Source organism: Ranitomeya variabilis, chromosome 1 (assembly GCF_051348905.1).
Source record: "Ranitomeya variabilis isolate aRanVar5 chromosome 1, aRanVar5.hap1, whole genome shotgun sequence".
NCBI lineage: Eukaryota > Metazoa > Chordata > Amphibia > Anura > Dendrobatidae > Ranitomeya > Ranitomeya variabilis.
Genome location: NC_135232.1, coordinates 749,316,175 through 749,342,663, shown reverse-complemented (window position 1 = coordinate 749,342,663; position 26,489 = coordinate 749,316,175). Strand labels below are relative to the sequence as shown.

The following is a 26,489-nucleotide window of genomic DNA, read 5'->3' as shown; positions in this document are numbered from 1 at the left end:
ACTACGTGGGCTGTGCTATACACTACGTGGGCTGTGCTATACACTACGTGGGCTGTGCTATACACTACGTGGGCTGTGCTATACACTACGTGGGCTGTGCTATACACTACGTGGGCTGTGCTATACACTACGTGGGCTGTGCTATACACTACGTGGGCTGTGCTATACACTACGTGGGCTGTGCTATACACTACGTGGGCTGTGCTATACACTACGTGGGCTGTGCTATACACTACGTGGGCTGTGCTATACACTACGTGGGCTGTGCTATACACTACGTGGGCTGTGCTATACACTACGTGGGCTGTGTTATACACTACGTGGGCTGTGTTATATACTACGTGGGCTGTGCTATATACTACGTGGGCTGTGCTATATACTACGTGGGCTGTGCTATACACTACGTGGGCTGTGCTATACACTACGTGGGCTGTGCTATACACTACGTGGGCTGTGCTATATACTACGTGGCTGTGTTATACACTACATGGGCTGTTATATACTTCGTGGGTGGTGCTATATACTACGTGGTTGTGTTATACAATACATGGGCTGTTATATACTACATGGGCTGTGCTATATACTACGTGCGCTGTGTTACACTATGTCGGCTGTGTTATACACTACATGGGCTGTGTTATGCACTAGGTGAGCTGTGTTATATACTGTGTGCGTGGGCTGTTATATACTACGTGAGCTGTGTTATATGCTACGTGGGCTGTTATAAACTACGTGGCTGTGTTATATGTTATGTGGGCTGTTATACACTCCGTGGGCTGTGCTATATACTATGTGACTGTGCTATATACTACGTGGGCTGTGCTATATACTACGTGACTGTGCTATATACTACGTGGCTGTGCTATTTACTACGTGGGCTGTTATATACTACGTGGCTGTGCTATATACTACGTGATCGGCCACGAACAATCAGCGACAGGCGCAGTCCAGCTGCGAATTGGCGCGGGATTTGAACCACGCTTCGCTAATTGGTCGCGGTTGGCCGAATCCTGTGTATTCAATGTATTATTTTAATATCTTCATAAATAATCTACATACATATTCTAATAACAAAAAAAGAGAAAAAAAGAGAAAAAAAAGAAACCTCACTAAACGCACAAAAAAATCAATAATCTATAAAAAAATAGACAGAGATAAAGGCGTTCAAAAATAGGACAAAATTAGTCGTTCTACGTCAATAAGCATGAGAACATATACACAATAAGACGTATATAGAACAAAATATAAATTTTATTGAACAGAAAAGAGACAATACACCAAGATAAAAATAGCCACTAGTGTCTGGAAAAAATCAGACTAGATCTGAGTGGCACCACATTGGGTAGGGGGCAAAAATCCAAAATTACAAAAACGAGTAAATGGCAATGTTATACTAGGTAAAAACACCCATATATCCAAAAAAGACAGTCTGAAATAATACATTTAACAAAGAAATTTTTTTCACCATAGCTGCATCTATATATTAGAAAAAGGGTCACAGTATAAAGAGACTAATGATGACAAGACCGCATATTCTAGAATACCCGATGCGTTAGAATCGGGCTACCATCTAGTACAGAATATTAGCATACTCCGGAAAATTTGCTTAACAAATTGTGTAGTCCATTTGCTTCTGTTACCCTTTTGAAAATGAAAAATTTGAGGCTAAAGCAATAATTTAGTGTGTGTGTGTGGGGGGGGGGGACGACTTAATTTTTCATTTTTACTGTTTCAATGTTTCAACCTTTTAACGACCTTGGGATTATCCATTTTCGTTTTTGCTCCCCTTCTTCCCAGAGCCATAACTTTTAATAATTTTTTCGTTAATATGTCCATGTGAGTGCTTATTTTTTGCGTGAAGAATTGTACTTTTGAAGGACACCATTGATTTTACCATATAGTGTATCGGAATACAGGAATAAGATTCCAAGTGTGATGAAATCGCAAAAAAAAAAGTGCAATTCCACTTTTTTTTTATATATAGCATGTTCACCAAATGCTAAATGGACCTTTCATTATGATTCTCCAGGTCATTAGGGGTTCGCAGATACCAAACATGTATAAGATTATTTTTTACTTAAAGGGACACTGTCACCTGAATTTGGAGGCAACAATCTTTAGCCATAGGGGCGGGGTTTTCGGGTGTTTGAGTCACCCTTTCCTTACCCGCTGGCTGCATGCTGGCTGCAATATGGGATTGAAGTTCATTCTCTGTCCTCCGGAGTACATGCCTGCACAAGGCAAGATTGCCTTACGCAGGCGTGTACTATGGAGGACAGAGAATGAACTTCAATCCAATATTGCAGCCAGCATGCAGCCAGCGGGTAAGGAAAGGGTGACTCAAACACCCAAAAACCCCGCCCCTATGGCTAAAGATTGTTCCCTCCAAATTCAGGTGACAGTGTCCCTTTAAGTGGTGAAAAGGAAACAACAAAGTTTGTCAAACAAAAATAAATAAAATAAATTGCGCCATTTTCCGAGACTCTTAGCGTCTCCATTTTTCAGGATCTGGAGCTGGTTGAGGGCTTATTTTTTGTGCGCTGTTGACTTTTGTATCAATACCATTTTGGGGTAGGTACAATGTTTTGATCGCCTGTTATTGCATGGTTTCTGCATAATTCAGCGTTTTGATTTCTTTCGTTACGCAGTTAACCACGATCGGGTTAATTATTTTATTATTTTGATAGAACAGATGTTTCTGAACATGGCATTACCAAATATGTGCATTTTTTACTTTTTTTTTTTTTTTTTTTGAATGGAGCAAAAATAGGTATTAGACCTAATGGTAATTATGTTTCAAGGAGTACATCCTGACAGCACCTGAGAGGTTAAAAGGCCCCTCCCTCCCATCTCCCTCAGTGCTTTTCCAAGTACTACACCAGGATTGATGCAACTGAACGATTTTATTACATTCCCATATCATATTAAGACATCATGGAAACCAAAAACACTATCAGGGAGGGAACTAACCGTGCTGTCAGAATGGACTCCTGTAAACATAATTACCCGTAGGTCTAATACATATTTTCCAGCACGTCAATCCTGACAGCACCATAGAGAATACCAAAGTACCTCCTCAGGGTGGGACCACTGCCTGGAGAACTTTTCTCCCAAAAGCAGTCTGTTGATCCGACAACACATGCAATTTATAATGTTTACAAAATGTATTTAATCTGGCCCAGGTTGCGGCCCTACAAATTTGCTCGACTGACGCCGTCGCCCTCTCAGCCCAGTAGGTGGAAACTGCTTTAGACGAGCGGGCTTTTAGGCCCTCTGGAGGGGCAATCCCTTCTGCACCGTACGCCATGGATATTGCCAAAATGGTCCATCTTGCAATAGTGGATCTGGAAGCTTTCTTCCCTCTATTTTTGCCCCCATATAAAATAAATCGATTAGAATCTTGCCTCCAACTCAGAGTGGCAAGTACTCGATGACTGCCTAATATCGCGTGAAACACACTTTCCGATTTGCTGGATTCTCACAAAAAGGAGGTAAGATCATCTCTAGGCTTAGGTTTTGAGCTGACACTACTTTTGGTAAGAAAGCAGGATCTAATTTAAGTACTATATGATCGTCCAAATTCTGGAGATATGGATCCCGGGGGAAAGCGCCTGGTTCTCCCCTATCCTTTTTTTGCGGTAGTAATGGTCACTAAATACACAGTCTTAATGGTCTGACACGAGATGGTCATACTTTCCCCAAGCACATAAGGGTCTTTACAAAAGGGCACTAAGGACTAGGTTCAAATCCCACGGGGGCACCGACCGCCTTATAGTAGGTCTTAACCTCTGTATTCCCTTAACAAACCTAGCTACCCATGGGTGAGAAGCCAACGGATGGATGATCACAGAATATGCTCAAGGCTGATATCTGGACCTTAAGAGTACTTGGTCTAAGACCCTTGTTAAATTCAGCCTGAAGAAAATCCAAAATCTTTGGAATATCAGACCTGCCGGGGACTATATCGGAACTGCCACATTCCCAACAGAACCTCTTCCAGATCTTATGAAAGATTGCCGAGGTGACTGGCTTTCTACTAGCTTGAATTGTAGTAATAATCTGGTCAGATAGCCCTTAGGATGTTCCTCTCAGGATCCAAGCCGATAGATGGGAGTCTTTCCAGGTTGTGATGAAAGACTGGGCCTTGATGAATTACCTATCTCCCCGGGAAATTAGAACCGGACCTTCCGGGACCATAGCCTTTAGTATCGGGAACCAACTTCTTTTTGGCCAAAACGGAACGATCAGAAGCACCTTTGCCTGATCCTCCTGAATCTTCCTGAGCACTCTTGGAATAAGTGCTACCAGGAGAAAGGCATATGCCAGTGTCCAGCTCCACTTCTGACTTAACCCCTTCTGGATTGTCCGTGGGACTCCGGGAGTAAAATCTGATGACCTTTGAGTTCTTTTTTGTCGCAAACAGGTCTATCTGAGGTGTACCCCAAAGTTGGTATAACTGCTGGAATACTTCCTTGTTCAGTTCCCACTCTGTAGGCCAGATCTTCTGTCTGATCAAATAATCTAAATACCAAAATAATCTGCCACAATGTTCTGGGATCCTTCCAGATGAACCGCCGAAACGGAAAAGACTGTTCTCTCTGCCCAGGAAAAGATTTTTGAAGACAGATCTTGAAGGGCACGGTGTCTCGGGCCTCCTTGGTGGCACAAGAAGGACAGAGTCTTTATGTTGTCTGACAAGAGCCTGATGTGCTGTCCCTCTAACAATGATTGATTTCATCTTAGGGCCTCCCACACTGCGTAAAGCTCCCTGTAGTTTGACGATTGGGACTAGATCTTCAATGGCCACTTGCCCTGAAGTATTCTCCCTTCCAGATGCGCACCCCATCCTTCCTTGCTGGCGTTCACAGTGAGCACTACACAAGGGGAAAAAAGTCCATGGAATGACCAAATGAAGATTTCCTGGAATAGTCCACCAGAGTAATGACCTCCTTACTGCAAGGGATAAGCACATTCCTCTGTCGAGCGATATCTGGTGCTGGTCCTAGGCGGATATAATCGCCCTCTGCAATACCCTTGAGTGGAACTGGGCCCACAGGACACAGGGAATACAAGCTGTTAGCAGACTTAGTATCTTCATCGCTGACCTGATCGAAGCCCGACTCCCCAGGAACAGCTGGATTCTGCTTTTCATGGTTTCTTGTTTCTCCCTTGGAAAGAAGGATGTTCCCCCGTCTGGAGTCTAACAGGACTCCCAGGAAGACCTTTCTGGTTTCCAGAACCAAGTCAGACTTCTTCCAATTGAGTACCCAACCTAGGTACTCCAACATAGATATAGTCTTCTCCTTGTAGGACTGGAATTCTTCCACCTAATTCACCACCAGGAGGAAATAGTCCAAATATGGAATTATAATTATTCCCATGTTCCTTAGAAAGGTGACGATGTCTGACACCAACTTCGTAAAAACCTGGGGGGCTGAGGCTAGACCAAAGGGAAGGTACTGGAATTGGAAGTGGCAGGTTCAATTTTAAATTTTACCGCAAATCTTAAGTATTTCTGTGAAACGGGATGTATTGGCACCTGATAATACGCACTGTTTAGATCTAAGGTGCACATAACTGCGTCCCTGTTTATTAGGGGAACCATTGACTTTATTAATTCCATTCTGAATCTTTTGTACCATATCCAGAAATACAATGGTTTCAGGTTCATTATGGTGTGGGATTCGCCCGAGGTCTTCCGACCGAGGGACTGGTACTATAACGGCTGTGTCCACCAATTCTTCTATGTCTGCGGCCACAAGAAAACCGTCAGAGAGAGTACGGGGAGCAATAAACCTTTCGGGGGCGCCTGCAAACTATCACTTACCCCTCTGCAATGGTCCTGAGTCCATTAGTCCCGAGTATTATGGCACAACTTTCCACGAACTGTGAGTCGCCCCCAATAAGAATGGCGCCATTGCCTCCTTGATCATGAGCTCGACCCAAAGAGGGAGCCCCTACCTTTCCCCCCTTTTTGGTAATTCCATCTATTTGATCTCCCTTGGACTCTAATCGGACTGCCATCCTCCTAGACCTATCCTCAGGGAAACCCTTTTTTCTATCCGATGCTTTTTCTAAGATTTCATCCAAGGCCGGCCCAAACACCCTCAACCCTGAGAAGGGAATGGAGCATAATTTATTCTTAGAGGGGTTGTCCCCCGACCAGATCTTCATCCTGATCTCCCTGCGTGCCGCATTAGACAAACAATTATTTCTGGCTGCGAACCTAACTGACTTAGCGGAAGTATCCGCCAAAAATGCTGTGGCCGACTTCATCAAAGGGAGGGAAGCCAAGATATCCTCTCTAGGAGTCTTATTACTCAAATGCTACTCAAGTTGTCCAATCCACAAAAACATGGACCTAGCAACTGAAGTGGTGGCTATATTCATTTTAATCAACACCGCTGATGTTTCCCAGGCCCTCTTCAGCAGATTATCTGCCTTTCTGGCCATGGGGTCTCTCAGGCTCAAGGAGTCCTCAAACGGTATAGACGTTTTCTTAGCTACCTTTGCCACAGGTACGTCAATCTTTGGGATCTCATCACATATCTTAATGTCCTCTGGCTCAAAGGGCAAACAAATTTTAAAGGGAACCTGTCACCCCAAAATGGCTGGTGAGGTAAGCTCACCGGCATCAGGGGCTTATCTACAGCATTCTGTAATGCTGTAGATAAGCCACCGATGTTACCTGAAAGAGGAGAAAAAGACATTAGATTATACTCACCCAGGGGCTGTCCCGCTGCGGTCCGGTCGGATGGGTGTCTCCGGTCCGCTCCGGCGCCTCCCATCTTCATTCCATGACGTCCTCTTCGGGTCTTTACGCCGCGGTTCCGGCGCAGGCGTACTTTGTCTGCCCTGTTGAGGGCAGAGTAAAGTACTGCAGTGCGCAGGCGCCGGGCCTCTCTGACCTTTCCGGCACCTGCGCACTGCAGTACTTTGCTCTGCCCTCAACAGGGCAGACAAAGTACGCCTGCGCCGGAGTAACGGCGTAAAGACCCGAAGAGGACATCATGGAATGAAGATGGGAGGCGCCGGAGCGGACCGGAGACACCCATCCGACCGGACCCCAGCGGGACCACCCCTGGGTGAGTATAATCTAACGTCTTTTTCTCCTCTTTCAGGTAACATCGGCAGCTTATCTACAGCATTACAGAATGCTGTAGATAAGCCCCTGATGCCGGTGAGCTTACCTCACCAGCCATTTTGGGGGTGACAGGTTCCCTTTAAAGTCCCGGGGTATCACAAGATGTTTCTCCTTGTCCTCCCATTCTTCCAGTATCATAGTCCGGATAAGGTCATTTACCGGGAACACCCATTGTTTCTGGGATCTGAGACCCCCAAACACCTCCTTCTGGATGGACTATGGTTTTGGGGCTTCCTCCACCTGCATTGTGCTTCTGACCACTTGAACAAGCTCGTCAGTGTCCTCAGAAACAAAAAAAATCTCTTTCCCCCCCGTCTAGATTCGCTGGCACTATTTCCCCTACCTTGTCCTGATCTGATCCCAGGAACTGGAGCTCTTCCTCTGAGCTTAACTCCATCTCCCATCGCGGTCTTTTAGCCCTTGGACCTGGATTAGTAGACTGTCATGGGTTGAAACTAGAGATAGAGGCCTGGACCTCAGCTTGGATCATGGACCTCATCTCAAACAGAAGGGACGGCTGCTCCTCCCTCACAATTTTGGTGGTGCAGCCTTCACAGAGTAATTTCCCATACGCCTCAGGTAACTTTACATTACACAGAGGACATCGACTGAACTTTATAGAGGCCTTAGCTGACCTCTTCTTAGGTGTAGGGAGAGCAATTGCAATCAGTATAAAGAGAAGGGCAATAATCATGCTGCTGACTACAAAATGGAACAGTATCAATCACACTAATCAAGCAGTCCTGATCTCCTCTGCTCGCTTCCTCCATAATGCCTGAATGCATGCAGAGCATCCACAGAGATCCAGGCAATTATTTTACTACCGGTCTCCTTAAGGGTATGTGCACATGTAGGTGGGATGTCTGCGGATTTTTCTGCACCTGTTTTTGTAAATCCGCAGGTAAACCGCACTGCGTATTACCTTCGGATTCACTGCGGAATTACCGCGGATTTACCGCGGTTTTTGTGCGGAATCCACCTGCGGATTCCTATTATGGAGCAAGTGTAAACCGCAGAGGAATCCACACAAAGAATTGACAAGCTGCAGAATGTAAACCGCTGCGTTTCCACACTTTTTTTCCGCAGCATTTGCACTGCGGATTTTGTTTTCCATAGGTTTACATGGTACTGTAAACTCATGGAAAACAGCTGCGGATCTGCAGCAAAATCCGCAGCGTGTGCACATACCCTAATACTTCTGCGTTCCACCGTGGAACGCACCCCGACACCGGAAGTCAGGCGCATCCATGACGACACCAAATGTGTGTGGGCTGCTCACATCGCGCGTCTCCCGAAGCAGAGAGTCCTCCATGGGAGGGAAGTAGCTCAATCCAGGAGGCCTCTGCTCTACTGGTCTCTGTGGACGAGGGACTCCCCACTGGAGAGTATCGGCCATGGGCCTCTTGACAGGGAGAAGGATTAGCTGTACCGCTCGATCCCCCTGAGCCCATCTGGTAAGCTCCTGCTCTATTCTGCTCCTCTTGCATGTCTATCCATGCAGGGACAGGAAAAATACTGAGGGAGATGGGTGGGAGGGGCCTTTTAACCTCTCGTGTGTTTCCTGTCCCTGTAAGGATTAGGAGGACGACCTCCATAATGCTGTCAGGATGGACATCCTGGAAAATAGGTTCATTTTAAGTTTTTACATGCTTCAATATTCAATAGTCTCCTGAGAATACTTGAAGCTGCGATCGTCTGATCGCTTGTGCTACACAAAGCAGGGCTTCAACCCTGCTATGTGTAGCAGAATTGATCATCTGCTATGAACGCCAGCCACTAGGCAGCACTCATAGCAGACAGGCAATGCCAAGCACAGGGGTCATCTGCAGACCCCAGTTTTATGCCAATCCATCGGTGCCCCACGATCATGTGACAGAGGTACCGATAGGTGGGGTTGGTGGCACGCTTCTAGAGCGAGCACGTTAAATGCCGCTGTCAGAAATTGATTGCGGAATTTAACATGTTTTCAGCTGTGGGCGGATCACAAATTCACCCGCTGCTGTTAGGGGCACAAGACAGCTGATCATTAATTCCCAGAGGCCTGTAGTTTCCTCAAATGGGTCACTTGATTGGGGTTACTGTTGTTCTGGCATTTAGAGGCTCCGCAAATGGAGTCAGCAAACTATTCTAGAAAAATATGCACTCAAAAGGTCAAACAGCGCTCCTTCCCTTCCAAGCCCTGCTGTGTGCTTAAACTGTAGTTTTTCACCACATTTGGGGTATCAGTGTACTGAGGAGAAACTGCACAACCAATTACAAAAATTTGGAACTAAAAATTTTGGTGGGAAAAAGTAAATTTTTTTTCCTTACACGTTTTAAATCCTCTAATGCAACTAAAGAGTTCATAAAGTCATTGAATGTGATTTTGAAGGGTGCCGTTTAAAAGGGTGTAACTTTTGGATATTTTTTCTCTAATAGCCCCTCAGTCACTTTAAACGTGATGTGGTCCCTACAAAAAAATTAGGTTTTAACCCTTGTAACACTAAATTTTTTGTGTGTATTTCAAAAATGATGCTAATGCAAAGTAAACATACTGGAAATGTTATTTAATATAGCCATTTGTTTTTTAAATGTTATTTTAGTCCCAAAGTTTTAATTTTCACAAAGGTAACAAAAGAAAATAGATCACATAATTTGTTGTGCAAGGTCTGAGAACAGGGATACCCGATAAATGTGCTCAGAAACTCTTGTTAAGGTAAGCGGCACGGCTGGGAAAGATAAGAGCGCCATTTGATTTTTGGAGCACAAAATTGTCCAGAATAGACTGTGGACGCAGTGTCACATTTGGAGAGCCACAAAGGTTCCAGAACTGCAGAAACCCCCACAAGTGGCCATTAGAGGTGTAGTGAGCATTTTAAACCCACAGGTATTTCATAAAATTGTTTAACCCCTTCCCGACCCATGACGCCTATGCGGCGTCATGGAATGATCGCATCCCTGCAGATCGGGTGAAAGGGTTAATTCCTATTTTACCCGATCTGCAGGGAGAGGGGGAGTTGTACTTCAGCCTGGGGGGGTGGCTTTGCCCCCACGTGGCTACGATCGCTCTGATTGGCTGTTGCACTTTCAACAGCCAATCAGAGCAATTTGCAATATTTCACCTATGAAAATGGTGAAATATTGCAATCCAGCCATGGCCGATGCTGCAATAGCATCTGCCATGGCTGGAAATCATGTTCTGGCCCCCCCCACCGCCCCCAATCTCCTCCCCAGTCCACCGTTCTGTCCGGTACCCCCCTCCGTCCCCCTGTTCGCTCCCCCGTGCTCCTGTCCGCTCCCCCGTGCTCCTGTCCGCTCCCCCCGTCCTCCGATCCCCCCCCCTGTGCTCCGATCCACCCCCCCACCACCCCCTCATACTTACCGATCCTCCCGTAGTCGGTCCGTCTTCTCCCTGGGCGCCGCCATCTTCCAAGATGGCGGGCGCATGCTCAGTGCGCCCGCCGAATCTGCAGGCTGGCAGATTCGTTACAGGTACATTTTGATCGCTGTGGTAGGTTCTACCACAGCGATCAAAATAAAGAAATAATAAATAACCCCCCCCCTTTATCACCCCCATAGGTAGGGACAATAATAAAATAAAGAAAATATTTTTTTTTTTTTTCCACTAGGGTTAGGGTTAGAACTAGGGTTAGAACTAGGGGTAGGGTTAGGGTTACGGGTAGGGTTATGGCATGTGCGCACAGAGCGGATCGGCCGCGGATCCGCAGCGGATCGGCCGCGGATCGGCCGCGGATCCGCAGCGGATCGGCAGCGGATCGGCAGCGGATCGGCCGCGGATCCGCAGCGGATCGGCAGCGGATCGGCCGCGGATCCGCAGCGGATCGGCAGCGGATCGGCCGCGGATCCGCAGCGGATCGGCCGCGGATCCGCAGCGGATCGGCCGCGGATCCGCAGCGGATTGGCCGCTGCGAATTCGAAGCAGTTTTCCATCAGGTTTACAGTACCATGTACACCTAAGGAAGACCAAATCCGCTGTGCCCATGGTGCGGAAAATTCCGTGCAGAAACGCTGCATTGTATTTTCCGCAGCATGTCAATTCTTTGTGCGGATTCCGCAGCGTTTTACACCTGTTCCTCAATAGGAATCCGCAGGTGAAATCCGCACAAAAAAACACTGGAAATCTGCTGTAAATCCGCAGGCAAAACGCAGTGCCTTTTACCTGCAGATTTTTCAAAAATCATGCGGAAAAATCTCACACGAATCCGCAACGTGGGCACATAGCCTTAGGGTTGGAATTAGAGTTAGGGTTGGAATTAGGGCTAGGGTTTGAAATAGGGTTAAGATTAGGCTTGTGGTTAGGGTTACGGATAGGGTTAGGGGTGTGTTGGGGTTACAGTTGTGGTTAGGGTTGGGATTAGGGTTACGGTTGGGATTAGGGTTAGGATTAGGGTTGGAATTAGGGTTACGGTTGTGTTGCGGTTAGGGTTGTGGTTAGGGGTGTGTTGGGGTTAGGGTTGTGATTAGGGTTATGGCTACAGTTGGGATTAGGATTAGGGGTGTGTTGGGGTTAGTGTTGAAGTTAGAATTGAGGGGTTTCCACTGTTTAGGCACATCAGGGGTCTCCAAACGCAACATGGCGCCACCATTGATTCCAGCCAATCTTGCGTTCAAAAAGTCAAATGGTGCTCCCGCCCTTCCAAGCCCCGACGTGCGCCCAAACAGTGGTTTACCCCCACATTTGGGGTACCAGCGTACTCAGGACAAACTGGGCAACAACTGTTGGGGTCCAATTTCTCCTGTTACCCTTGCAAAAATAAAAAATTACTTGCTAAAACATAATTTTTGAGGAAAGAACAATTATTTTTTATTTTCACGGCTCTGCGTTATAAACTTCTGTGAAGCACTTGGGGGTTGAAAGTGCTCACCACACATCTAGATAAGTTCCTTGGGGGGTCTAGTTTCCAAAATGGGGTTACTTGTGGGGGGTGTTTCTACTGTTTAGGCACATCAGGGGCTCTGCAAATGCAATGTGACGCCCGCAGACCATTCCATCAAAGTCTGCATTTCAAATGTCACTACTTCCCTTCCGAGCCCTGACGTGTGCCCAAACAGTGGTTTACCCCCACATGTGGGGTATCAGCGTACTCACAACAAACTGGGCAACAAATATTGGGGTCCAAATTCTCCTGTTACCCTTGTGAAAATAAAAAATTGCTTGCTAAAACATCTTTTTTGAGGAAAGAAAAATGATTTTTTATTTTCACGGCTCTGCGTTGTAAACTTCTGTGAAGCACTTGGGGGTTGAACGTGCTCACCACACATCTAGATAAGTTCCTTGGGGGGTCTAGTTTCCAAAATGGGGTCACTTGTGGGGGGTTTCTACTGTTTAGGCATATCAGGGGCTCTGCAAACGTAACATGATGCCCGCAGACCATTCCATCAAAGTCTGCATTCCAAAACGTCACTACTTCCCTTCCGAACCCCGATGTGTGCCAAAACAGTGGTTTACCCCCACATATGGGGTATCAGCGTACTCAGGAGAAACTGGACAACAACTTTTGGCATCCAATTTCTCCTGTTACTCTTGCAAAAATAAAAAAATTCTGGGCTAAAAAAATATTTTTGAGGAAAGGAAACACATTTTTTATTTTCACGGCTCTGCGTTATAAACTTCTGTGAAGCACTTGGGGGTTCAAAGTGCTCACTACACATCTAGATAAGTTCCCTTGGGGGTCTAGCTTCCAAAATGGAGTCAATTGTGGGGAGTTCCTACTGTTTAGGCACATCAGGGGCTCTGCAAACGCAACCTGACGCCCGCAGAGCATTCCATCAAAGTCTGCATTTCAAAACGTCACTACTTCCCTTCCGAACCCCGACGTGTGCCAAAACAGTGGTTTACCCCCACATATGGGGTATCATCGTACTCAGGACAAACTGGACAACAACATTTGGGGTCCAATTTCTCCTATTACCCTTGGGAAAATAAAAAATTCTGGGCTAAAAATCATTTTTGAGGAAAGAAAAATTATTTTTTTATTTTCACGGCTCTGCGTTATAAACTTCTGTGAAGCACCTGGGGGTTATAAGTGCTCACTATGCCTCTAGATGAGTTCCTTGGGGGATCTAGTTTCCAAAATGGGGTCACTTGTGGAGGAGCTTCAATGTTTAGGCACACAGGGGCTTTCCAAACGCGACATGGTGTCCGCTAACGATGGAGATAATTTTTCATTCAAAAAGTCAAATGGCGCTCCTTCCCTTCCGAGCCTTACCATGTGCCCAAACAGTGGTTTACCCCCACATGTGAGGTATTGGTGTACTCAGGAGAAATTGCCCAACAAAATTTAGGATCCATTTTATCCTGTTGCCCATGTGAAAATGAAAAAATTGAGGCTAAAATAATTTTTTTGTGAAAAAAAAGTACTTTTTCATTTTTACGGATCAATTTGTGAAGCACCTGGGGGTTTAAAGTGCTCACTATGCTTCTAGATAAGTTCCTTGGGGGGTCTAGTTTCCAAAATGTGGTCACTTGTGGGGGAGCTCCAATGTTTAGGCACACGGGGGCTCTCCAAACGCGACATGGTGTCCGCTAAAGATTGGAGCCAATTTTTCATTCAAAAAGTCAAATGGCGCTCCTTCCCTTCCGAGCCCTGCCGTGCGCCCAAACAGTGGTTTACCCCCACATATGAGGTATCAGCGTACTCAGGACAAATTGGACAACAACGTTCGTGGTCCAGTTTCTCCTTTTACCCTTGGGAAAATAAAAAATTGTTGCTAAAAGATCATTTTTGTGACTAAAAAGGTTAAATGTTCATTTTTTACTTCCATGTTGCTTCTGCTGCTGTGAAACACCTGAAGGGTTAATAAACTTCTTGAATGTGGTTTTGAGCACCTTGAGGGGTGCAGTTTTTAGAATGGTGTCACTTTTGGGTATTTTCAGCCATATAGAACCCTCAAACTGACTTCAAATGTGAAGTGGTCCCTAAAAAAAATGGTTTTGTAAATTTTGTTGTAAAAATGAGAAATCACTGGTCAAATTTTAACCCTTATAACTTCCTAGCAAAAAAAAAATGTGTTTCCAAAATTGTGCTGATGTAAAGTAGACATGTGGGAAATGTTATTTATTAACTATTTTGTGTCACAGAACTCTCTGGTTTAACAGAATAAAAATTCAAAATGTGAAAATTGCGAAATTTTCAAAATTTTTGCCAAATTTCCGTTTTTTTCACAAATAAACTCAGAAATTATCGACCTAAATTTACCACTAACATGAAGCCCAATATGTCACGAAAAAACAATCTCAGAATCGCAAGGATCCGTTGAAGCGTTCCTGAGTTATTACCTCATAAAGGGACACTGGTCAGAATTGCAAAAAACGGCAAGGTCATGAAGGGGTTAAAATTGGGCTGTGAAAATGAAAAGTTAAATTTTTTACACTATAAATTGTTATTTTAGTCCCAAGTTTTTAATTTTTTAAAAGGGCCAATAAGATAAAATGGAGCACAAAGGTTGTTACACTAGGTCTTTAGTACCGCAATGTCCCATATATCATCATAAACTAATTCTTACTGTAGGCACAGTGCCACGCTCAGAAGGGAAAGAGTGCCATATTGGAGTGCAGATTTGCCTGGAATGGTCTGAGGGTGCCAAGTCACATTGGCAGAGACCCTGAGGTGTCAAAAAAGGCTGAGCGCCCTCACAATTGATTCCATTAAACAAATTAAACCTTGTAATGAAATCATCAGTGTGACAGTGTGCATACCATTGTAGTGCCCAGTATGTTGTAGTGTCCATACATTGCGCCCAGCTCATGCTTATGGAGATACGCATAAATTAAGTGGGCTCTCCTCTTACAGAAATGACAATATGTGGAGTCTAACTGCAGTTTAGGCACACTGCGGAGTTAGAAGGGAGGCGAGGGGCATTTGGAAACACAGATTTCACTGGATTTCTTTTGGTGGGAGCCACGTCTCTTTCAGAACCTTTGTGCTACCAGTAATGTGGAAACTCCCTATAATTCTGTTAATAGATGATGAACCTGAATGGGGACTTGATTTTTGTAGGGTGAGTTGAAGCTGAGCGCTTACATCGGGGTTTCCATCTAAATCTCTGAATGAAGTGATTCAGATAAAACCCCCGGTGGTTCCATTTACTAGTGAGGCAGCAGAGATACTCTGGACTCTGAATTTTATAGAAAAACTATTATTTTCATCACTATATTCAGAGAGCTATAGCTTTTTTTATTTTTCAACTGATGAAGCTGTATGGCGGCAAGATGATGTTTTCAGCAATACCATTTTCATTCAAAACTTTTTTTGCCACTTTTTTTTTTTTTTTTTTTACAGCGCTCACTGTAGGTCCTAACTAGCGTGACAGTTTTAAACAGATTGGATTTTTCTAGACGTTACCAAATGTGTGTACCTTTTTGTTTTTACATAAATGCGTGTATTTACTGGTGTAATACTTTTTGTTCTTTATTTTGTTTTTGTTTTTTAAACAATTTTAATTATCTTACTTTTTTTTTTTTTTCTCTTAGTCCCTCTGTGGGACTTTAACTTGCACCAGCACTGCAATGCATGAAACCTATGAGATTACACAGGCAGAATTGCCTATTAGACCCTGACTATGGCTGGGTCTCACAGGCCACAATACCTGGCATAAAAGGAGGTGATTGTTTGATCTCCAGGTGCCATGACTACCATCGCCTCCCTGTGATTTCGTTGCAGGGGTGCCAATGGGGACGAGAGAGGGAGCCAACTTCCTCTCACAGACGTCCTAATGCCACAATCGCTATCAACTGCGGCATCTGGAAAGCTAATCAGCCAGGGGCAGTGCGTGCACTGGCGATCAGCAGCATCAAGCTCCTGGTGGTAATCATGCAGTGAAGTGCTGATATGATATTTCACAGTCACTGTGGTCCCTGAATGTCTAGCCGTGCTGGTCACTCACTGACAGCTTAACCCCTTTCTGCCAGCTGACGGAATAGTATGTCAGCTGGCAGATCCCCTGCTTTAAGGTGGGCTCCGGCGGCGAGCCCACCTTAAAGCCACGACATGTCAGCTGTTTTGTACAGCTGACATGTGCGCGCAATGAGCGCGAGCGGAATTGCAATCCGCCCGCGCCCATTAACTAGTTAAATGCCGCCGTCAAGCCCTGACAGCGGCATTTAACTAGCGCTCCCGGCCGGAAGTGCTCGCACTGCTTACCCCCGTCACATGATCGGGGGTCAGCAGTGCATCGCCATAACAACCTTGAGACCTATATGGTTGTTGATGGCCGATTGCTTTGAGCGCCACCCAGTGGTCGGCGCTCAAAGTACACCTGCCTTTCTGCTACATAGAGGTGATCTGTATGTCACCTCTATGTAGCAGAGCCGATCGAGTTGTGCATGCTTCTAGCCTCCTATGGAGGCTATTGAAGCATGCCAAAATTAAAAAAAAAAGGTGGTTAAAAATATAAAAAAAATAAATATATAAAAGTTCAAATCACCCCCCTTTCGCCCCAATCAAAATAAAACTATTAAAAAAAAAATCAAACCTACACATATTTGGTATCGCCGCGTTCAGAATCACCCGATCTATCAATAAAAACAAAGGATTAACCTGACCGCTAAATGGCGTAGCGAGAAAAAAAATCAAAACGCTAAAATTACGTTTTTTTGGTCGCCATGACATTGCATTAAAATGCAATAACGGGCGATCAAAAGAACGTATCTACAGCAAAATGGTATCATTAAAAACGCCAGCTTGGCACGCAAAAAATAAGCCCTCACCTGACCCCAGATCATGAAAATTGGAGACGCTACGGGTATCGGAAAATCGCGCAATTTTTATTTTTATTTTTTTAGCAAACTTTGAAATTTTTTTTTCACCACTTAGATAAAAAATAACCTAGACATGTTAGGTGTCTAAGAACTCGTAATGACCTGGAGAATCATAATGGCAGGTCAGTTTTAGCATTTGGTGAACCTAGCAAAAAAGCCAAACAAAAAAACAAGTGTGAGATTGTACTTTTTTTGCAATTTCATCACACTTGGAATTTTTTTCCCGTTTTCTGTTACACAGCATGGTAAAACCAATGGTATCGTTCAAAAGTACATCTCGTCCCGCAAAAAATAAGCCCTCACATGGCCATATGGACGGAAAAAAAAAAAAGTTATGGCTTTGGGAAGGAGGGGAGCGAAAAACAAAAATGAAAAAAGCTCCGGGGGTGAAGGGGTTAAAGACTTGACATTGATAACAGGTCATGATGTGGAAACTGACAGCCGCTCGTGAAGTGCTTTACACGTCACTGGTTGTTAAATCAAAAATATACCATGTAAAATACCGTACATTTTTTACCAACCTGAGGATCCTTGGGGCTTGGAGCTTTGTGGTATCACATTGAGAGATTTCTGATTAACAGAATTGCCATATCCACCATTTTGCTCTAGAAGCTATTAGTACAAAGAAAAATGTTAAGGTTGTTTTTTTGCCATCAAATGGGCATTAAAATATTAGTTACAGTTCAAATGCAAAACCTATGCATTTCACAAAGCATTTGCAAACTTATTTTAGGCAGTAAAAAATTTAAATGACAGTAAAAAAAATTATTGTTATTATTATTATTTTTTAAATCCCAGGCACCATCATTTCTTTAAAATAAACTGAAATGGGGTGTGTCTATATTCTTGGACTCAGCGGATATGTTAATTCATCGAAAGAAAACAAGATTTAATTGATAACCAGATACTGGTATTAGTTATCTGATGATAATTTTTACTGCCTTTATTTCATTTAATATATCTATAATAATCTAGTTTTATAAAAGTTTTAACAATATGAACCTGAAGGGAACTGAAGGTAACTGAAGGTAACTGGCAAGTCACTGTAAACAATGTTTCTGTTTATTTTCACTCTCACCCCTATAATCCTTCACTTTATGCTACCTCCCCTAATCCCTACACCAAGTAAAGAACTGTTTATCTCTGCTTCAATCCTCCCCATCCATCTCACCTCCTCCTCAGAACTGTTCCTTAACATACAATCCTCTGTCTCCAAGCACAGACAGCCACCTCATGCCCTCTCCTGCTTCCACTTTCTCTGCTCCTTCTCACTGCTGGTGATATTTCTCCAAACCCTGGCCCTCCTCACCACATTCCCACAGTCATTTCTACCTCCCATCCACGCTCTATCAAAAACTTCCGTAACCTCTCTAACCTTATACCCATTCAACCAGCCCCTGCTTCCCCAGTCCCACTAACAGGAGCTCTATGGAAAGCTCGCTCTGTCTGCAACAAGCTTTCCTACATCCATGATCTTTTTGTTACTACCAAACTTTCCTTCCTCGCCATCACCGAAACCTGGCTCACCCCTTCTGACACAGCTTCCCCTGCTGCACTCTCTTACGGTGGCTTCCACCTTTCTCACACACCCCACCCCAGCAGCAAACATGGCGGAGGAGTTGGTTTTCTCTTGTCAGATAACTGCTCCTTCACCCCAATCCCACTGCCACCCTCCCTTCCTTTGAGGTGCACTCTGTGTGCATCTACTCCCCCTCCAACCGGCTGTCATTTACCGCCCCCCAGGACCAGCCATCACCTTCTTTGACCACTTCACCACCTGGCTACTTCATTTCCTTTCCGCGGACATCCCCACTATCATCATGGGTGACTTCAACATCCCCATTGACACTTCCCTCTCAGCTGCCACTAAACTTTTATCTCTCACTTCCTCCTTCGGCCTCACTCAATGGTCTTCTACAGCCACCCACAAAGATGGTCACACACTGGACCTCATCTTCACCCGCCTCTGCTCCCTATCTAACCTCTCTTAACTCACCTCTTCCTCTCTCTGACCACAACCTTCTCACATTCTCTTCCCTCTCCACTCCATGTCTACAATCCCCACCCCACAAACTTCCACACCCTCGCAGAAATCTTAAACATCTTGACCTACATTCATTCTCTGAATCCCTCCTCCCGCTCACAGATATAAGTTCCTTACACAATGCGGATGACGCTGCCGCTCTATATAACACCACAATAGCTGTAGCTTTGGAATCTGCTGCCCCACTTACACATACTAAAGCTCGCAAAATCAACAGACAGCCCTGGCACACCAGCCTGACCAAAGAACTGAGGCGAGCTTCCAGGGCTGCTGAGCGCAGATGGAAAAAATCCCACTCCAACGAACACTTCATCGCATTCAAACAGTCCCTCACTACTTTCAAGACCACACTCGCCACAGCTAAACAAACCTACTTCTCATCTCTCATATCCTCCCTGTCTCACAATAATAAACAGTTATTCAACACCTTCAATTCTCTCCTCCGTCCCCCAGCACCTCCTCCCTCCCCACTTATCTCAGCTGAAGACTTTGCCTCATTTTTCAAGCAGAAGATTGATAACATCAGAGACAGTTTTGGTCAACAACCCCCAGAGCCCTTCCTCCCGACTTCCCAGCCCTCCACCTCCAAAACCAACTTCTCCACCATTACAGAAGATCAACTCTCCACTCTACTCTCAAGATCGCATCTCACCACCTGTGCACTTGACCAGCTCCCATCCCACTTCATCCCAAACCTCACCACAGTCTTAATCCCAACCCTAGCCCATCTCTTTAACCTATCACTAACAACTGGTGTTTTCCCCTCAAGCTTTAAACATGCCTCCATCACACCTATCCTCAAAAAGCCTTCTCTTGACCCATCCTCTGTATCTAGCTATCGCCCTATATCACTTCTCCCCTATGCCTCCAAACTACTGGAACAACACGTCTACCTTGAACTGTCCTCCCATCTCTCTTCTTGCTCCCTCTTTGACCGCTTACAATCTGGCTTCCGGTCACACCATTCCACTGAAACTGCCCTAACTAAGGTCACCAATGACCTCTTAACCGCCAAGAGCAAGCGACACTACCCTGTCCTCCTCGACCTGTCGGCTGCCTTTGACACAGTGGACCATTCTCTATTATTACAGACCCTCTCATCCCTTGGCATCACAGACTTGGCCCTATCCTGGATCTCATCATACCTAATAGACCGGACATTCAGCATCTCCCACTCACACCCCACCTCCTCACCTCGCCCCCTATCTGTCGGAGTCCCACAAGGTTCAGTCCTAGGGCCCCTGCTCTTCTCCATTTACACCTTTGGCCTGGGACAGCTCATAGAATCTCATGGCTTTCAGTATCACCTCTATGCTGATGACACACAGATCTACATCTCTGGACCAGATATCACCTCCCTACTAACCAGAATCCCTCATTGTCTATCCGCTATTTCATCCTTCTTCTCCGCTAGATTTCTGAAACTTAACATGGACAAAACAGAATTCATCATCTTTCCCCCATCTCACGCGACCCCCCCAACGAACATATCCATTATAGTAAATAGCTGCCCACTCTCCCCAGTCCCACAAGCTCGCTGCCTCGGGGTAATCCTTGACGCTGATCTCTCCTTCAAACCACATATCCAAGCCCTTTCCACTTCCTGCCGACTTCAACTCAAAAATATTTCACTAATCCGTACATTCCTCAACCAAGAATCTGCAAAAACCCTAGTCCATGCCCTCATCATCTCTCGCCTTGACCACTGCAACCTCCTGCTCTATGGCCTCCCCTCGAACACTCTCGCACCCCTCCAATCTATTCTAAACTCTGCTGCCCGAATAATCCACGTGTCTCCCCGCTATTCCCCAGCCTCTCCCCTCTGTCAATCCCTTCACTGGCTCCCCATTGCCCAGAGACTCCAGTACAAAACCCTAACCATGACGTACAAAGCCATCCACAACCTGTCTCCTCCTTACATCTGTGACCTCGTCTCCCGATACTTTCCTACACGCAACCTCCGTTCCTCACAAGATCTCCTTCTCTACTCCCCTCTTATCTCCTCTTCCCACAATCGTATACAAGATTTCTCTTGCGTATCACCCCTACTCTGGAACCCTCTACCACAACACATAAGACTCTCGCCTACCATCGAAACCTTCTAAAAGAGCCTGAAGACCCACCTCTTCCAACAAGCCTATAACCTGCAGTAACCACCGATCGACCAAACCGCTGCATGACCAGCTCTATCCTCACCTACTGTATTATCACCCATCCCTTGTAGATTGTGAGCCTTCGCGGGCAGGGTCCTCTCTCCTCCTGTACCAGTTATGACATGCATTAAGATCATTGTACTTGTTTTTATTATGTATACCCCTCCTTACATGTAAAGCGCCATGGAATAAATGGCGCTATAACTAATAATAATAATAACAATATACAGTTCATATTATAAGTGGATTAATGTGTAAAAAAAAAATAAAACTAATTGTTAAATTAGGAGCTGATATCCACTCATAATATCTTCCTTTAATTATAATTGGTTGACTAAAAACCAAATATATACAATTAATTTAAAGACATAAATAAATGCAATAAATTTAACAATTGACTACAGTAATTTCTCTCAGAAAATGGAAGAATAAATAGTGGATATCTCCTAATAATTTTTTGCGCCTATGTAATAACAATATAACAACATATAAACAGATCACTGGGAAAAAAACAAAACATTATTTATATATTCTTTCCTATTTGCTGCTCCACCTCATAGCTCTACCTCTGCCGTCCCTTTCACTAAACATGATGGCTCTCTGGTTTAAGAAACTAAAAAGGAGTTTATTGTAGACATCTAGAAGCAGATTTTAGGCGGGATCAGAGTGTGTTCAATCCCATCTGATGCTTTTTTCTTTTTTTTATCTTAACAACTCATTCCTTTCCTTTTTTTTTATATACTTTTTAAAAAACAAATGAACACTTACACATTTTTTTAGGTTTTTTTATACAGTGTGTGTTAAAATTTGTATGTAATTTAATACAGGTTTATACTTGAACTTTTGACATACCATGTGGTTCTCTGGCGCACCCCTATTTTTTCTCAAATATCAATGTGTGTTCAAGTTCCTTTGTAATTTCAATGTAGTTATTTCCTGAGGACGAGGTTGGAGAACCTTGAAACGCGTAGATCCACACCACGGAATAAACAAATAATTTTATCTTATTCATTCTCTGTTATCCTTTGTGGGATTTTGGGCAAATTGAATGATTGGGTGTTTTGGGGGGTGGAGGGGCAAGGGTTTTTATGGTGTGCAATTGTACTAGTTTCTAGTTAATCATAAGAGTACTTAAAGGGAACCTGTCACCCCCAATATCGACGATGAGCTAAGCCCACCAGCATCAGGGGCTTATCTACGGCATTCTGGAATGTTGTAGATAAGCCCCCGATGTATCCTGAAAGATGAGAAAAACAGGTTAGATTATACTCACCCAGGGGCGGTCCCGCTGCGGTCCAGTCCGATGGGTGTCGCGGTCCGGGGCCTCCCATCTTCTTACAATGACGTCCTCTTCTTGTCTTCACGCTGCGGTTCCGGCGCAGGCGTACTTTGTCTGCCCTGTTGAGGGCAGAGCAAAGTACTGCAGTGTGTAGGCTCCGAGAAAGGTCAGAGGCCCAGCGCCTGAAGACAAGAAGAGGACGTCATCGTAAGAAGATGGGAGGCCCCGGACCGGACCACGACGCCCACCGCAGCGGGAACGCACCTGGGTGAGTATAATCTAACCTCTTTTTCTTATCTTTCAGGATACAGAATGCTGTAGATAAGCCTCTGATGCCGGTGGGCTTAGCTCATCGTCGATTTTTGGGGTGACAGGTTCCCTTTCAAATGGTAAAAGTCAATGTCATGTGCACATATTATGCTCTCCAAAAAAAAAAAAAAAAGTTTTGAGGTCAAATTAATTTCTTGGAACATTCGGGGCCTGAAAGATAGTTCTAAAAGGCATGCAATGTTTAAGTATAATAGGAAAGCTAGCCCTGCAGGTAGACACATATGACAAATGTCCCCATTGGTCTACAACATAGGTCTCAGATTGAATATAGCCAGCATTTTAAACATTCTAATTATTCAAGAGGAGTCAGCCTTTTGGTGCATAAGGATATCGCTTTTAAATACCGGTAGACTAAGATGACAAAAGGTAGGTTTGTTGGAGTGTGCTGCATAAAATTTAATTTTGAATGCATTATTTAGCTAATTTACATTTCTCCTCTTAAGAGAATTCTACAAAAACTTGCTAATTGGCAGATAAACCTTTAATAGTTATGGGTGATAATTTTAATAATATTTGTAACCCTGCTAAAGATACGCTCCCTGGGGTGATGACATTTTATCTCCTTTGGTCAGCTTTTTAGTGAACTGGGATTAACAAATATAATTTTCACATTCCTGAACAGGCCAATTTTTACAATACTGACCACTGTCACTTTATGAGGTAATAACTCTGGAACGTTTCAACAGATCCAGCAGAGTCTGAGATTTTTTATTCGTGACATATTGTACTTCATCATAGTAGTAAAATTAATTTGATATGACTTGCATTTATTTGTGAGAAAATGGGAAATTTGGTGAAAATTTTGCAAATTTTCAAACTTTTTATTTCCATGCACTTAAATCAGAGTCATGTAACACAACATAGTTAATAATAAACAACACTTCCCACATGTCTACTTTACATCAGCACAATTATTTTTTTTAAGTTATAAGGGTTAAAAGTTGACCAGCGATTTCTCATTTTTACAAATCTTTTTTTAGGCGCCACCTCACATTTCAAGTGACATTGAGGGGCCTATGACATAAAATACTGAAAAGTGACACCATTCTAAAAAGTGCACGGCTAACGGAGTTCAAAACCACATTCATGAAGTTTATTAACCCTTCAGGTGCATCACAGGAATTAATGGAATATGGAAGGGAAAAATGAACATTTAACTTTTCACAAAAATTTTCCTTTAGACCCAATTTTTTTTTTTACTTTCACAATGGTAACAGAAGAAAATGACCATACTGTTTGTTGTGCAATTTCTCCTGAGCACACAGATACTCCAAATGTAAGGAAAAACTACTGTTTTGGCGCACGGCAGGGCTCGGAAGGGAAGGAGTGCCCATTTGACTTTTGGAATGCCAAATTTGCTGGAATAAGTAGTGGAAGCTATGTTGTGATTGGAGAGCCCCTCATGTGCCTACACAATGGAAACCAACACAAGTGACTCCATTTTGGAAACTAGACCCCTCAAAGAATGTATCTAGATGTGCGGTGAGCACCTTGAGACCCCAGTTGCTTCACAGAATTTTATAACCTTTAACTGTGAAAAAAATAAAATAAATGAATAAAAAATTATTTTTTCCCAAAAAATGCCCCATATTTTACATTTTCATACTGGGAAATGAGTAAAAATGGCACAAAAATTTGTCCCACAATTTCTGCTGAATGTATAAATACCACATATGTGGCTGTACAGTACTGCTTAGCCACATGGCGAAACTCTGGAGGGACGGAGCGCTATTTGACTCTTGAAGCGCAGACTTTCCCAGAATAGTTTGCGGACTCAATATTCAAAGCCCCTAAATGCTAGAAAAGCAGAATCCCCCCTCAAGTGACACTATTTTTGAAATTATAACTCTTTGGGATTTTATCTACAGGTGTAGTGACGATTTTGACTTCAAGGGTGTTTTCCAGAAACAAGTCAAAGGGGATGTTGCTGAGTGAAAATTACAAACAGCCATTGTAGCGACGAGCAAGTTGAAGTAACCAATACGGTATGCCCAGCTCATGCTTCTGAAGACAGGCATTCGTAAAGTAGGGGGGTTTCATCACTACAGAAATGCCAAATGTGTGCACTGTAGTTTAGACACTCTGAGGCTCAGGAGGGGGGAGGGGGGGCATTTGGATATGGGAGCACAGAATTTGAATTTCTTTTAGAGAGAGAGGAGCCATTTCACTTTTCCAGAGCTTGTGTGCTACCAGTAACATTGAAGCCCCCTATATTTCCATTGACAGATGACGGCCCTGGGTGGAGACTTGCTTTTTTTGTGGATTGAGTTGAAGTTTTTATTGGGAACATTTTACATAACATTTAGGATCACATTTATTCTGAGCACTTACTTTGGGGTTTCCATCTAAATCTTCGAGTGAAGCGGCGGATGAAAACCCCGAGGGATCTATTCACTATAATGAGGCAGCAGAGTTTCTCTGGATTCTGTCTGGTCTCTGTTCAGTGGTGTCCTTTTAAGAAGTGAACAAAACTGACGTTGATCGCCCTTTTATGCTCACCTAAAAACAAAGACACCGCTGAATCACAGGTCCTATGGCGTCCACAGGGCCTCCATCTGCCTCATTATAGGGAACCTTCCGCAGTGGGTTCCATCTGAATCACGTATTGCAGAGATTTACATGGAAACCCCGATGTAAGCGCTCAGAGCAAAGCAAAGGATAAATGTGCACTGAGTCTTACAACAATCTTTGGAAGGCAGAATAACAAATCAACAGCAGGTGAAGAATTGCTTTTTTTTTTAAATTTTTTTACGCCGTTCCTCATGCAGTATAAGTGATTAGGCAACTTTATTCTTCGGTTCGGTGCGATTACAGCGATACCAGATATATATTGGATTTGTATGTTCAGCAGCGGTCATACAGTAAAAGACGCTTTTTATTGCAAAAACTAGTTTTATTTAGTCATATTTAGACAGCTATAATTTTTCCTTATTTCGGCAGACAGGGTCACATGACAGCTTTTTTTGTGGGATAAATTGACGTTTTTATTGGTTCCATTCTCGGGCACATGACGACATTTTTTGATCGCTTTCTATTCCGATTATTAGGGGGTAGAATGAACAAAATTCAGCAATTCAGGAATTGTTTTATGGGGGGAGGTTTATACTGCTTTTACACAAAAACTATTTTATAGAAAAATTATTTTTGCATTCTTTATTCTGAGAGCCATAACTTTATTTTTCCACTGATGGAGCTTGTCTTTTGCGGGACATGGTTTCAGCTGTACCATTTTTATTTACATTTGTCTTTATCACATTTTATTACACTTTTTGTTTGGCGGTATGATTGCTGATAAAGCATAGCTTTTTACCTCTTTTTATGGTGTTCACTGAAGGGGTTAACTAATATAACAATTTTAGAGGTCGAGTAGTACCAAATGTGTACTTTGTGTGTAATGGTGTTTTTTTTTTGTTTTTTTTTAACATAAATACAATTATTGGATTAACATATATATTTTTTGTTCTTTATTTGGGGTTTTTTTTAATTATTTTTTTTGTAATATTTTTACACATTAGTAACTTTTTTTTTTATTTTTTACATTGTCCCAGGATGGGACATCATCCTTACACTGACACAGCGTCTGACAGGCAGGAAAGGTGCCGTATCAGCTCCTGTTCTTAGCAGGTGCTCACAGGCCACCTTCCCTGCAGGACCCTTAAGGAACCCGTGGCCATCTTGCGGCCCAGGGTCACCATGGAGACCATAGGCACAACGCGATACAAAGAGGGAGTAAACTCCCTCTGCGATGCTCCTTGATGTCGGGGTCATTATTGACAGCA

The 26,489-nt window shown here is 43.8% G+C and overlaps 1 protein-coding gene across 1 annotated transcript in view; it reads right to left on the bottom strand.

Annotated features, from left to right (window-relative positions):
- GAK (cyclin G associated kinase) overlaps nucleotides 1–26,489 on the bottom strand; it is a 175,941-nt gene that overhangs the window by 88,473 nt on the left and 60,979 nt on the right. Inside the window, exon 10 of the mRNA XM_077270235.1 lies at nucleotides 17,426–17,516. Within this exon, the coding sequence (XP_077126350.1) occupies nucleotides 17,426–17,516 (91 nt within the window). The remainder of the gene's footprint in view (nucleotides 1–17,425; nucleotides 17,517–26,489) is intronic.